The 14,070-nt window shown below is 42.3% G+C and overlaps 1 protein-coding gene across 2 annotated transcripts in view; it reads right to left on the bottom strand.

Annotated features, from left to right (window-relative positions):
- LOC140480493 (glucocorticoid-induced transcript 1 protein-like) overlaps positions 1-14,070 on the bottom strand; it is a 226,278-nt gene that overhangs the window by 6,811 nt on the left and 205,397 nt on the right. For both annotated transcript variants that reach the window (XM_072575420.1, XM_072575419.1), the window contains one exon: positions 12,337-12,457. In XM_072575420.1, the coding sequence (XP_072431521.1) occupies positions 12,337-12,457 (121 nt within the window). The remainder of the gene's footprint in view (positions 1-12,336; positions 12,458-14,070) is intronic.

A 14,070-nucleotide genomic window follows, 5' to 3' on the forward strand; every position in this document is an offset into this window, starting at 1 on the left:
TGGGGTTGGGGAAGCGGGTGGGGTTGTGGGGGGCAGAATGGGGGCTCGCGTATGGTGTGCTGCTATCTCATTCCCTACGTTGTATGTAAGATGCTGGACTACAGTGGGCTTTGGATACAAAGTTGCAGTGACTTCAAGAGGGTGGTAGTAGAATGAAATGTAGCTAAGGACTGGTAAGATGTGGGACCTGGTAGTTAGACAGTGACTGGGGCAAGAAAGTGGAACTGTATGTGCAAGGAAATGTCAGCCATACCAGCTATTTGACATGAGCGGCATACATTTGTGGCTGCTGAGCCATCACACTAGTGAAGGGCAACTTGGAGTGCAAACACTTATCTTGATGACAATGGCCTTTTAAATATGGTGTATGCACTATGGATACTAGTCTATCCTGGGATATTCAATCGATGGCAAGTTCTTTCAGCTAAAGCAAGTAGAATCAGACAAGCATCAGATGTGAGATGTCCTATGGGGCATTAAGGTTTTAAGAAAATACACTTGGGGCAATAACAGACAGAAATCTCCCTAAGCCTCGCAAAGAGAGACCTTCCATGAAGTTTGACCACATGGAAACTTGGCCCAAAAATGCTTTAGATTCAGTCATTTCCTCTGGAATAGAAAATTCCAAAGATTATTCACTCTCAGAAAACTACGCCTTCGTCTCCATCTTAAATGGGAAGTAACTTTACACCTCCATATTAATTACAGATTATGGTAATTGCTACAGGCCACACTGTGCTAGCAAATAATTCCATGACAAATAATTTCCATAATCACATTGAGAGGGAACAAAGTTATAGATCCCATGAAATCACTTATAAGCTCTTCATGCGAAACAGTGAAGCATGTTTCTGAGCTGTTTGTGTGAAATTGAAATTACCTGATACCATTACATGTACTGATCGGACTGCTATACACCAAATTTCTGGAGAATTGAACAGTTGAAATGTAGTAAAAATACTGAAATAGTGCTCGCCCAGTTGCACTTTATTCTCACTACAGTATTAAATGCTTAATAACAGTCCTTCTCTGGGTTTATTCAAATTATTTAAGTGGAAAGGCCTTTTTTCTTCCTCTGCAATGATATTCAAAGGTGAAAGCGAAAGAGAATGCAGACCATAAAGAACAATATTTAAAGATAAATTTACATCTCTAACTTCCTTCAGTTAAACTAGAGCTGGATTTTGTATTAAACAGCACCTCTTGTAAAAGGCATAGAAATATAGTAATGGGATTAGTTTTCAGCTTGCTAATACCACCAGAAATCCTGAAAATGTGCTTTCATCCATTAAGGACAACATAGCCAGGAGAATGCATTCAACCACAAGTAATCGGAAGAAATCAAGTTAGATTGAATCATTAGATTACTTATAGTGTGGAAACAGGCCCTTCGGCCCAACAGACCCTCCGAAGAGCAACCCACCCAGACCCATTCCCCTACATTTAACCCTTCACCTAACACTACGGGCAATTTAACGTGGCTAATTCACCTAACCTGCACATCTTTGTGACTGTGGGAGGAAACCGGAGCACCCGGAGGAAACCCACGCTGACACGGGGAGAATGTGGATTAGTGGTGCTGGAAGAGCACAGCAGTTCAGGCAGCATCCAAGTAGCTTCGAAGCTTCTTGAAGCTACGGCAACGGATGAATGGGCACCGCACAACAATCAACAGACAGGAGTGTTCCCTCCCAGTTGGAGAACACTTCGGCGGTTCAGGACATTCGACCTCGGACCTTCGGGTGACCATCCTCCAAGGTGGACTTCGGGACAGGGCAGCAGCGAAAAATGGCCAAGCAGAGGCTGATAGCTAAGTGCGGTACCCATAGGAAGGGCCTCAACCAGGACCTTAGGTTCATGTCATGCTAAAGGTGACCATCATTGCACTGTACGCACACACAGACACTCTTACATGTGCGCGCGTGCATACACACATAGGCACTCCTATACAGGGACACGCACACAGACACACACACACACACTCCCACACTCACACGTACCCTCTCGCAGACTTAAGACACTTCACACTCACACATACATATACACACTCTCTCACAGACACTCACAACCCCCACCCCAGACACACACACTCCTACAGACACACACACTCCCCCTCTCACACACCTCGACCACTTTACAGTAATACACACATCTACACTCTCTCACAGACACTCACAAATCCCCACCTCATTCACAGACACTCACAAATCCCCAACTCATTCACACACACACACACACACACACACACACACACGTTTGTGGGGTGAATTTGTACTTGCAGAGTTACATTGCACTTTGCTCAAAAACTGCATGAAACCATGTAAGACTCTGTTAACTCACTTTTTAGATTAAAACTAGTCTAAACATTATGGCACAGATAGAGAACACAGGGGGCTAACACCTTCAACATGTCACCATCTTATCTGCGCTGACACCAATTGTTACAGTTAACCTGAGAATGTAGCTTTTTAAAAAAGTTTTGTAATTTACATATGAAAGAAGTGAAACTATCATGGTCATTCTAACTGATGAGAGACTTAACAATCAAGGTATTTTTCAATGTATAATTTCAGTTACATTACACTGTAAGCTTTTGCTATAAATTCTGTGTCTTATAATTGTGCACTCCACAACCACCCGATGAAGGAGCAGTGCTCCGAAAGCTAGTGCTTCCAATTAAACCTGTTGGACTATAACCTGGTGTTGTGTGATTTTCAACTTTCTCAATCTTGAAATACGCAATCCTTTATCCAAAACCCTTGAGGCCAGCTGGTTTTTGGAATTCAGAATTTTTCAGATTTCAGAATAAGTGACAGTTTAACAGTGAAATTTTTAAAAAGTCTTACCTAACATCAGTTGCGCCTGTGACTTCTGAGACAGAATTGATGCCTGACAATGCCGGGTCATGTCATCACATCACATCTGAGTGATATGAGTTGAGTGGTTTACTGTTTGCATGTCAAACAATCTTATTATGGAGAAAAAAAACTTCAGATTTTGGGGATTTTCAGATTTCGGGATTTCGGATTAATGATCGTGCACCTGCACTACTATCAGAATGAATGGCATTTTTATTAGGCCAAACAGCTCACTGTATCAAACCTTTGCTAAAGTATAGCAAAATTATCCTCAAACCCCACTGCTTGCTTCAAGCAGTTAATCAACATTCTCTCAATAAAGAGGTACAATTGTTTCTGTTCTAGTTTTTTTTTCCTGTGGCATGTTCCAGTAATCTATTCCAGACAGCAATTTTTCAAAACCTATTTCCTCAGCTTCAATTCTAATAGTCAGTTTGTGGAACCTCATCATTGACTGTTCAACCAAATAGGTCTTTCCTTTTAATCCAACCCACATCTGCATCAAAATCTCCCGAGTCATCTCTGCTGTACCTGCACCTCATGTGGCACATGCAAATAGAATGAGTATAAATTCCTGTCTTGGAAAGGTATAACGTTTCATTCTAATATTTAAATCAGGCTTTGACAATGCATTTGAGAAATTGATTTAAATTCAAGTGTCCAGTTAAGTTTCTCAGATCCAGGAAACCTGGCAGGCTTTCACAGCACTGGAATACCTACCTTTATCAGTTAAGGCATCAAATACAGTAGCTAGGAGGTTGTTATGGAGCTATGTATAACATCATTAGATCTTGGCTGGAGCGCGGTGTGCAGTTCTGGTCACGACACTGTAGGAAGGTGGCGATTATAGCAGAGAGGGTGCAGAAGAGATTCGCCATGATCTTGTCTAGACCACAGCAATTCAGTTATAAAGAGAGATTAGGTATGTTGGGATGGTTTTCCTTGGAGAAGAGGAAGCTGAAGAAGGGAAACTGATTGAGGTGCATAAATTTCTGAGGGGCATAGTCAAGGTAGATATGGAGAAACTTTTCCCCTCAGTGGAAGGACTTATCAAGAACAAGAGAACTAAGAACAGGAGTAGATCAAATGGTCCTTCAAGTCCACCCCACCATTCAGTAAGATCATGGCTGATATTTTCATGGCCAAAGTTCCTCTTACCTGCCCTCTCAGAATAACCCTTAATTCCTTTACTGTTCAAAACTTATCTATCTTAGCTTTAAAAACATTTACTGAGGAAGTATAATCTACTTCACTGGGGCAGGGAATTCCATAAATTCGCAATCTTCTGGGTGAAGAAGTTCCTTCTTAATTCAGTCCTAAATCTGCTCCTGTTAATTTTGAGGCTATGCCCTCTTGTCCTAGTTTCACCTGCCAGTGGAAACATCCTCTCTACTTCTATCCTATCTATTCCGTTCATAATTTTATATGTTTCTATAATATTCAAGGACACAGTTTTAAGCTAAGGATCAGAAAGTTTAGAGGGCATTTGAGGGAAAATGTTTTCACCAATAGGATTGTGGATATTTAGAACTCAATGCTTGAAAGGGTGGTCACTATCTATACACTATTTAGATGAGCACATAAAATGCCACAGCTCACAAGACTACAGGCCAAGTGCTGGAAAATGGGATTAGAATAGATGAATATTTAACGAATGATGCACACATGATTAGCCGTAAGTCCCATTCTGCCTCAAGTGAATCTCAAGCAAATAATTGTGGTCCTTGTTGCTATGCTCCAATGAACAATAATATTTTCTGTTTGCTTGGTCTTTTTCAGTCTGCACAGTAGTTAAGTAGTTTTTCAAGGCTGGTTAATAGGCAGGGAATATAATTTTGAGAAATGATAGTGAAATCCTGTAATTAAAATCAGCAAAATCTCTGTATCTACATATTCTCACCAAACCACCCTCCCATCCCCTCTGCCACCATCTTCCTGTGTACATTTATTCTGATCTTCATAAATCCTGGGACCAAAATGTGTGTCTGCTACTCTAATGGTGAACCCATTTGCTTCATTAAGGACCTTTAGGGAAGGAAATCTGCTTTCCTTACCTGCTCTGGCCTACATGTGATTCCAAACCGACAGCAATATTGGCAATTAGAGATGGCCAATAAATGTTGGTCCAGTTAGTAATGTCCACATTCAATGAATAAATAAAGCTCCAGCCATTCATCCAGGGTATATTTGTAAACAGAAAACATTTTGTCACAGAAATTTACAAAATAATGATTTATTCTACTAAAGATAACAGAAGACCATAAGATATAGGAACAGAAATAGGTTATTCAGACCATCGTGTCTTCCACTAGTCAATGAGATTACGGCTGATCCGGTTACCTTCCGTTTCACTTTGCTGCCTTTACCCATACCTCTCAATTACCTTACTGATTAAAAATCTGTGTATCTCAGACCAGAGTGGGATCTGAACTCATACTTGCAAAGCACAATGGATTAGCAGTTCATTCCACATCACACCTAAAATGCCTGTTTGGATGCATCATAACACAGGTGGATCTTGAGCCCAGATCGTCTGGTCCAGATAAAAGGAAAATACTGTCGATTCTGGAAATCTGAAACAAATAGAGAATGCTGGAGAAACTCAGCAAATAGGCCCGCAACTATAGAAAGAGACACTAAGTGGATGTTTGAGTATGAGATGACTTTTTTTCACCGGAGGCTGCACAGATATCCCCAATCCTAATGGATCTCAATGTTTACATAAGTCCAAAAGACCAGGCTTATTAATTTACAGCCATCTGCAGCCAGAAGTGCTGAATGAATAATCCATTTTAGCCTCTTTTGAATTCCTCTGCATTACAGATATCAGTCTTCAGCCAAATTAATTCACTCACACGATATCAAGAGAAGGCGGAAGGGCATTGAACACTGCAAAGGCTTCAGGCCTTGTCAAAACTCAGGCAAAGTACTAAAGAGTTGAGCTCCAGAGCTGCCATTCCCCTAGCCAAGTTGTTACAGTACAGCTACAACACTGGCATCTATCCAACAATGTGGAACATTTCCCAGGCACGTCCCATACACCAGAAGCAAGACAAATCTAACCTGGCCACTTACCATCCCATCAGTCTATTCCTGATCATCAGTCAAGTGATGGAAGGGTTCGTCAATGTGCTAGAAAGTGGCACTTGCACAGGAATAACCTCCTCACTAATGCTCAGTTTGGGTTTCACAAGAGCCACTTGGCTCCTGACCTCATTACTCCCTCGATTCAAGCATGGACAAAAGAGCTCAATTCCAGAGGTGAGAGGAGCATGATTGTACCTTACATCAAGGCAGCATTTGACTTGCATAACTTCAAGGAGCCCTAACAAAATGTCCCCTAAATGGAAATGCAAGAAAATTCTCCATTGGTTGGAATCATTCTGGAGTAGAGTGGTGCTGAAAAAGCACAGCAATTCAGGCAGCATCCGAGGAGCAGAAAAGTCCAATGTTTCGGGCAAAAGCCCTTCATCGGGAATACAGACAGAGCCTGAAGGGTGGAGAGATAAATGAGAGGAGGGTGGGGGTGGGGAGAAAGTAGCATAGAGTACAATAGGCGAGTGGGGGAGGAGATGAAGGTGAAAGGTAGAGTTCTGAGAGAGGTGGCTGAGGAAATAGCGGAGGCATTGGGTTGAGATCTTTCAAGAGTCACTGGAGTCACGGAAAGTCCCGGATGATTGGAAGATCGCGGTTGTAACCCCATTGTTCAAGAAAGGATCAAGACAAAAGATGGAAAATTATAGGCCAATTAGCCTAACCTCGGTTGTTGGTAAAATTCTAGAATCCATCATTAAGGATGAGGTTTCTAAATTCTTAGAAGAGCAGGGTCGGATTAGAACAAGTCAACATGGATTTAGTAAGGGGAGGTCATGCCTGACAAACCTGTTGGTATTCTTTGAAGAGGTGACAAGTAGGTTAAACCAGGGAAACCCAGTGGATGTGGTCTATCTAGACTTCCAAAAGGCCTTTGATAAGGTGCCACACGGGAGGCTGCTGAGCAAGGTGAGGCCCCATGGTGTTCGAGGTGAGCTACTGGGATGGATTGAGGATTGGCTGTCTGACAGAAGGCAGAGAGTTAGGATAAAAGGTTCTTTTTCAGAATGGCAGCCGGTGACGTGCGGTGTCCCGCAGGGTTCAGTGTTGGGGCCACAGCTGTTCGCGTTATATATTAATGATCTGGATGAAGGGACTGGGGAAATTCTAGCAAAGTTTACAGATTATACGAAGTTAGGTGGACAGGCAGGTGGTACTGAGGAAGTGGGGAGGCTGCAGAAGGAGCTAGACAGTTTGGGAGAGTGGTCCAGGAAATGGCTGATGGAATTCAACGTGAACAAATGCGAGGTCTTGCACTTTCACAAAAAGAATAAAAGCACAGACTACTTTCTAAACTGTGAGAAAATTCGTAAAGCCAAAGTACAAAGGGATCTGGGAGTGCTAGTCGAGGATTCTCTAAAGGTCAACATGAGGTTGAGTCTGTGATTAAGAAAGCGAATGCAATGTTGTCACTTATCTCAAGAGGGTTGGAATATAAAAACACCGTTGTGCTACTGAGACTTTATAAAGCTCTGGTTAGGCCCCATTTGGAGTACTGTGTCCAGTTTTGGTCCCCACACCTCAGGAAGGACATACTGGCACTGGAACGTGTCCAGCTGAGATTCACACGGATGATCCCTAGAATGGTAGGTCTAACATATGAGGAATGGCTGAGGATCCTGGGATTGTATTCATTGGAGTTTAGAAGATTAAGGGAAGACTTAATAGAGACGTACAAGATAATACATGGCTTGGAAAGGGTGGATGCTAGGAAATTGTTTCCGTTAGGTGAGGAGACTAGGACCCGTGGGCACAGCCTTAGAATTAGAGGGGGTAAATTCAGAACAGAAATGCGGAGACATTTCTTCAGCCAGAGAGTGGTGGGCCTGTGGAATTCATTGACACAGAGTGCAGTGGAGGCCGGGATGCTAAATGTCTTCAAGGCAGAGATTGATAGATTCTTGTTGTCTCGGGGAATTAAGGGCTACGGGGAGAATGCGGGTAAGTGGAGTTGAAGTGCCCATCAGCCATGATTGAATGGCGAAGTGGACTCGATGGGCCGAATGGCCTTACTTTCACTCCTATGTCTTATGGTCTTATGGTCTTAGGTCAGAGAGGAGGGTGGAGTGGATAGGTGGAAAAGACGATAGGCAGGTAGGACAGGTCATAGGGACAGTGCTAAGCTGGAAGTTAGGAACTGGGGTGAGGTGGGGGAAGGGGAAATGAGGAAACTGGTGAAGTCCACATTGATGCCCTGGGGTTGAAGTGTTCCAAGGCGGAAGATGAGGCGTTCTTTCTCCAGGCGTCGGGTGGTGAGGGAACGGCGGTGAAGGAGGCCCAGGACCTCCATGTCCTCGGCTGAGTGGGAGGGGGAGTTGAAATGTTGGGCCACAGGGTGGTGTGGTTGATTGGTGTGGGTGCCCTAGAGATGTTTCCTAAAGCGCTCTGCTAGGAGGCGTCCAGTCTCCCCAATGTAGAGGAGACCGCATCGGGAGCAATAGATACAATAAATGATATTGATGGATGTGCAGGTAAAACTTTGATGGATGTGGAAGGCTCCTTTAGGGCCTTGGATGGAGGTGAGGGAAGAGGTGTGGGCACAGGTTTTACAGTTCCTGCGGTGGCATGGAAGGTGCCAGGACGGGAGGGTGGGTTATTGGGGAGCGTGGACCTGACCAAGTAGTCACGGAGGGAATGGTCTTTGCAGAAGGTGGAAAGGGGTGGGGAGGGAAACATATCCCTGGTGGTGGGGTCCGTGGTGGAAATGTCAGCGGATGATTTGGTTTATGCGAAGGTTGGTAGGGTGGAAGGTGAGCACCAGGGGGGTTCTGTCCTTGTTAGGGTTGGAGGGGTGGGGTCTGAGGGCTGAGGTGCGGGATGTGGACGAGATGCGTTGGAGGGCATCTTTAACCACGTGGGAAGGGAAATTGCGGTCTCTAAAGGAGGCCATCTGGTGTGTTTTGTGGTGGAACTGGTCCTCCTGGGAGCAGATACGGCAGAGGCAGAGGAATTGGGAATAGGGGATGGCAGGAGGGGGGGTGGGAAGAGGTGTAATCCAGGTAGCTGTGGGAGTCGGTGGGTTTGTAAAAAAATGTCAGTGTCAAGTCGGTCGTCGTTAATGGAGGTGGAGAGGTCCTGGAAGGGGAGGGAGGAGTCAGAGATGGTCCAGTGTCAGTGAAGTTGATGAATTGCTCAACCTCCTCGCACGAGCACAATGTGGCGCCAATGCAGTCATCAATGCAGCGGAGGAAGAGGTGGGAAGTGATGCTGGTGTAACTACGAAAGATGGACAGTTCTATGTAGCCAACAAAGAGACAGGCATAGCTGGGGCCCATACAGGTGTCCATGGCCACCCCTTTGGTCTGGAGGAAGTGGGAGGAGTCGAAGGAGAAATTGTTAAGGGTGAGGACCAGTTCAGCCAAACGAATGAGTGTCGGTGGAAGGGTACTGTTGGAGACATCATGAGAGTTAGAAATGGAGGGCTTGGAGGCCCTGGTCATGGCGGATGGAGGTGTAGAGGGATTGGATATCCATGGTGAAGATGAGGCGCTGGGGGCCGGGGAAACGGAAGTCTTGGAGGAGGTGGAGGGCGTGGGTGGTGTCTCGAATGTATGTGGGGAGTTCCTGGACTAGGGGGGATAGGACAGTGTCAAGGCAGGTAGAGATGAGTTCAGTGGGCAGGAGCATGCTGAGACAATGGGTCAGCCAGGGTGGTCAGGCTTGTGGATCTTGAGAAGGAGGTAGAACCGGGCAGTGCGAGGTTCCCGTACTATGAGGTTGGAAGCTGTGGGTGGGAGATCTCCTGAGGTGGTGAGGTTCTGTATGGTCTGGGAGATGGTGGTTTGGTGATGGGGGGTGGGGTCATAGTTGAGGGGGCGGTAGGAGGAGGTGTCCTCGAATTGGCGTCTGGCTTCAGCGGTTTAGAGGTCAGTGATTGGAATCATACCTAGCACATAGGAAGATGGTTGAAGATGCTGGTGGTCAGTTATCTCAGCTTCAGGACATCTTTAGTGGAGCTCCTCAGTGTACTGTCCTTGGCCCAACCATCTTTAGCTGCTTCATCAATAATATTTCCTCCATTGTAAGATCAGAAGTGTGGATGTTTGTTAATGATTTAACAGAAGCCTCAAATACTAATGCAGTCCATGAACATATGCAGCAAAACCTGGACTACACCCATGCTTGGGCTATTGAGTGATAATATTTGCACCCATATCGCTTGATCAAATACAAAAAGAAAAAGGCCAATCAATGTAATTTATGTGTTGGGGATACTTCCAGAAGCAACAGTCAGAACAAAATAACAGCCACTTTGTCAAATGCAGGTTTTTTTAAGGAAATCCAGAACAAATTTGTTAAGGGTAAATCATATTCAAATAACTTACTGGAGTTTTTATGATGAGGTAACTAAAGGAGGTGATAAGGGTACTGAATATGCACTTTCAGATGGCACTTGATGAAAGTGCCACACAACAGACTTCTGGACAAAGTTATGACTCAGAAAGAAAAGTTATAGTATGATTATGGATATGAAACTGGCAGAGAGATAGAAAACAAAGAACTAGTTAATAGATACTTTCAAATTGGAGAAAGATTTGTAGCAGATTTCCTCAAAGATCAATGTTGAAACCCTTGCGGTTCCTGGTGTACAGAGCACAATTTTACAATTTTCAGAAGATTAAAAAAAACTGAACAATTATGAACTTATGAAAATAATGTAAACTTTCAAAAGGATGTCGATAGGTTAGCGTAACATGATATCAACTGGCAAAAGAAATTTAATGCAATGAAGTGTGAAATAATCTATTTTGATGGGAAGGATGCAGACAGACGATTGAAAATTAAAGGTAAGATTCTAAAAGGATGTAGGAGCAGAGGGTGTACATACGTAAGAACCATTGCAGGTGGCATAATAGACAACGACTTTGTTAATAAAGCATACATTATCTGAGGCTTCTTTAATAAGGGCAGAGTGAAAAAGTAATGCGTTGCTCTTGCGTAAAACAATTGGAGAACTGATTTCAGTTGTGGGAACCACATTTTAGGGGTGGTCTGAAGACACTAGAGAGAATGCAAAAAATATTCAGAAGAATTGTTCCCAGGATGAGGGGAATCTCAATACAATAGATACATTGAAGAATCTGGGCCCTGTTTTCATGGCATTCAAGAGGGATATGTATTGCAATCTGAAAAGGTAAAACATGCAGCACTATGGGGAGAAGGCATGAAGGTGGGAGAAGGTGAATTGCTCCAATGGAGAATGGCAAAGACATAATGGGCCAAATAACCACCTCCTGTTCTGTGACAATTTTCTGATTCTAAAAATGCTGCCATGATCTGATCTCAGAGATTCATATTCTGTAGTCTGGCACTTTTTTTTCCCAAAGAGATCAATTAACAGTTTGTTTTCCATTTCAGATTCACTTAGAAATTCAACCACAGGTTTCCTTGCAGAATCTTATTGAGAATGGAACCTCTGTTCCTCTGTGCAAACAATATTTTGTATATGCCGAGTTGTGGTTCTCTAGTGTGTATGGAAGAATATTGCAATACTAGCAACCTCGTGCGGTAGTTAATTTACTGGTAAGAAACTGTAAAGAATCAGCAAGCATATATGCTTTTGTTGTTACCAAATGTTCCAAAATCTGCTCATCAAATAAAGAATTTGAACTTGTGTATTCCTGATAAGAAGACAGCTCCACAAAAAGATGAAAAACTTCATGGAGCCATAGAGTCATGCAGCATGGAAACAGCCCCATCAGTCCAACCAGTCCTTGCCAATCATAATCCCAAACTAAACGAATCCCACTTGCCTATGCTTGACCCATATCCCTCCAAACCTTTCCTATTCATGTGCTTATCCAAATATCTCTTAAATATTGTAACTGATCTTCCATCCACCATTTCCTCTGACAATTCATTCCACACATGAACCACTCTCTGTGTAAAAAAGCTGCCTCTCATAACTTTTTAAATTTTTTTTCTCTCACCTTAAAAATATGCCTCCTTGACTTGAAATCTCCCACCCTCGAGAAAAGACACCAGCCATTCATCTTATACATACCCCTCATTATTTTTTAAATCTCTAGAAGGTCACCTCTCAAACTCCTACACTCCAGTGAAAACAGTTGCAGCCTATTCAGCCTCTCCTTATAATTCAAACTCTCCATTCCCAGCAACATTCTGGAAAATCTCTTCTGAACCTTCTCCAGCTTAATAATATCCTTCTTATAAGATGGAGTCTAGACAGGACACAGTACTCTAGAAGAGGCTTCACCAATGTCCTGTACAACCACAACATAACATTTGTTTGTCTCCACAGTTTGTAAAAGGATGTTTACGTCTCTGTTTCAAAGTTCTGGAAATCCATTGATTAAATAAATAAATCACAAATGGTTTAGATAATTTCTAAAAGAACACAAGAATTAAAGGAATAAGTACGTACGTCATTTCCTCAAAGACCTTCACCTTTTCACATCCCTCTGGTGGTTCTCGTTTGAACATGTAACTGTTGTTTGGTTTGGGTGATGAAGCATACTTGGGGAGTGGAGAGTTACTCCTACTGTCTGTAAATGCAAAGGAAGACAATATTGAAGATCCTCAAATAGTATAGGAACAAACTGGACTGGGTATAGATAATCTGAAAATTAAATGCACAATGGGCTTTAGTCCTGGGATTGAGGCTTTATTTTATCAATTTGTTATAGGACAAGGTATTATCCAGTCTGAAATCCACTCGAAACTGAGGGACACATGGATACATAGGAACATGTTGAAGAAACTCAAAGTATATACCAAGAATAGTCATTCATCCTGCCACAGAAAGTATAGCAACTGATCACATCTTCTCTGTTTTAATAGATGAAAACATGTTTTAATATAAGAAAAGTGCAGAAATTCAGATAAACATTCCTCAACATGAGAACAGGTCATTAACAGATAATATTAATGCCTGCCAATATCTTTAATGGATATTAACTCCTCTGAAAACATTAACTTTGGATGACCATAATCAATAAATTGTATTTTTATTTCCCAAGAAAACTAGACATCAATTTGTTTTTATACTAAACATCTTGCTTCAATCCTTCAACAGCTCAACAGGCTTTACAATGCTTCCTTTAACAATATTCTAGGATTAACTTCAGCACAATGTAACATAATTAATACAAAAAATCAACAATGGAACAAAAAAAACCCAGCATGCACAACTAAGACAGCTAAGCAGTGAACGCACAAGACACCCATATACACACCAATGGTTCACATTCTTTTCTTGACTGCGGAACAGTGATGTTTTTCACCTTCGCAGGATCTATTCTCAAAGATCTTTCCCAACTGTGTTCTCAGTTGCATGATCCTTAATTACAAATAAACCAACAATGCTTGTCTTCATTCACTGCTATAAGAGCTATATATCCAAGTGATAAGTATTTTGCCACGCATGCATCAAGGAGATATGTTATGAACTTGAGCATGAAAGTGCAACTTGAACCCAGATAATGAAGTATTTACAACATTCTCACGTCCAACTGTACAAGTAAATCATTCATTTCTGAAATATGTTCATTTATTAGTTTCTCCACAATACAGACTAGTTTGGCCACACAGCTTTGTTGCCATATTGTAATTTGCATAATGCTGTACATTTCCCCAATGTTGCTGATGTTTTTGGCTTCAATGTCACTTAAATATTTATCAGTGCAATCTTCAACCTCCAAGATCATTTGAAAGAAAACAATCTGGATGAACAGTTAGCCTGTTGGTAACCGCTATCTTTCTGGACACCACATAAGCTTTCTTTTCAATATTCTCCAAGTCCAGCCAAATATGCAGTTAGATTACTTTCCAGTCCTCTGTACTACACTGTCCCACTTACATGTGCAAGCATGATTTTAATAATCACATTGTGGAAAATGCTGTAGTTTCATCCAGTGCATAATTTTCAACTAAAATTAATGTAAACAAGTAAGCACCACACATTGAAACATCCTAAAAGTCATGTTAACCTACAAATTGACAGCCTCAAATTACAATTTTACTTCTATGATCCAAAATGTCATTAATGTTAGTCTCAAAGCTCTTCACTGTGTCTTAAGACCATAAAAGATATATGATTAGAATTATGTCTTTTGGCCTATCAAATCTGGTCCAATCATGGCTGATGTGTTTTTCAACA

This window comes from Chiloscyllium punctatum, chromosome 8 (genome assembly GCF_047496795.1).
Source record: "Chiloscyllium punctatum isolate Juve2018m chromosome 8, sChiPun1.3, whole genome shotgun sequence".
NCBI classification, from domain to species: domain Eukaryota; kingdom Metazoa; phylum Chordata; class Chondrichthyes; order Orectolobiformes; family Hemiscylliidae; genus Chiloscyllium; species Chiloscyllium punctatum.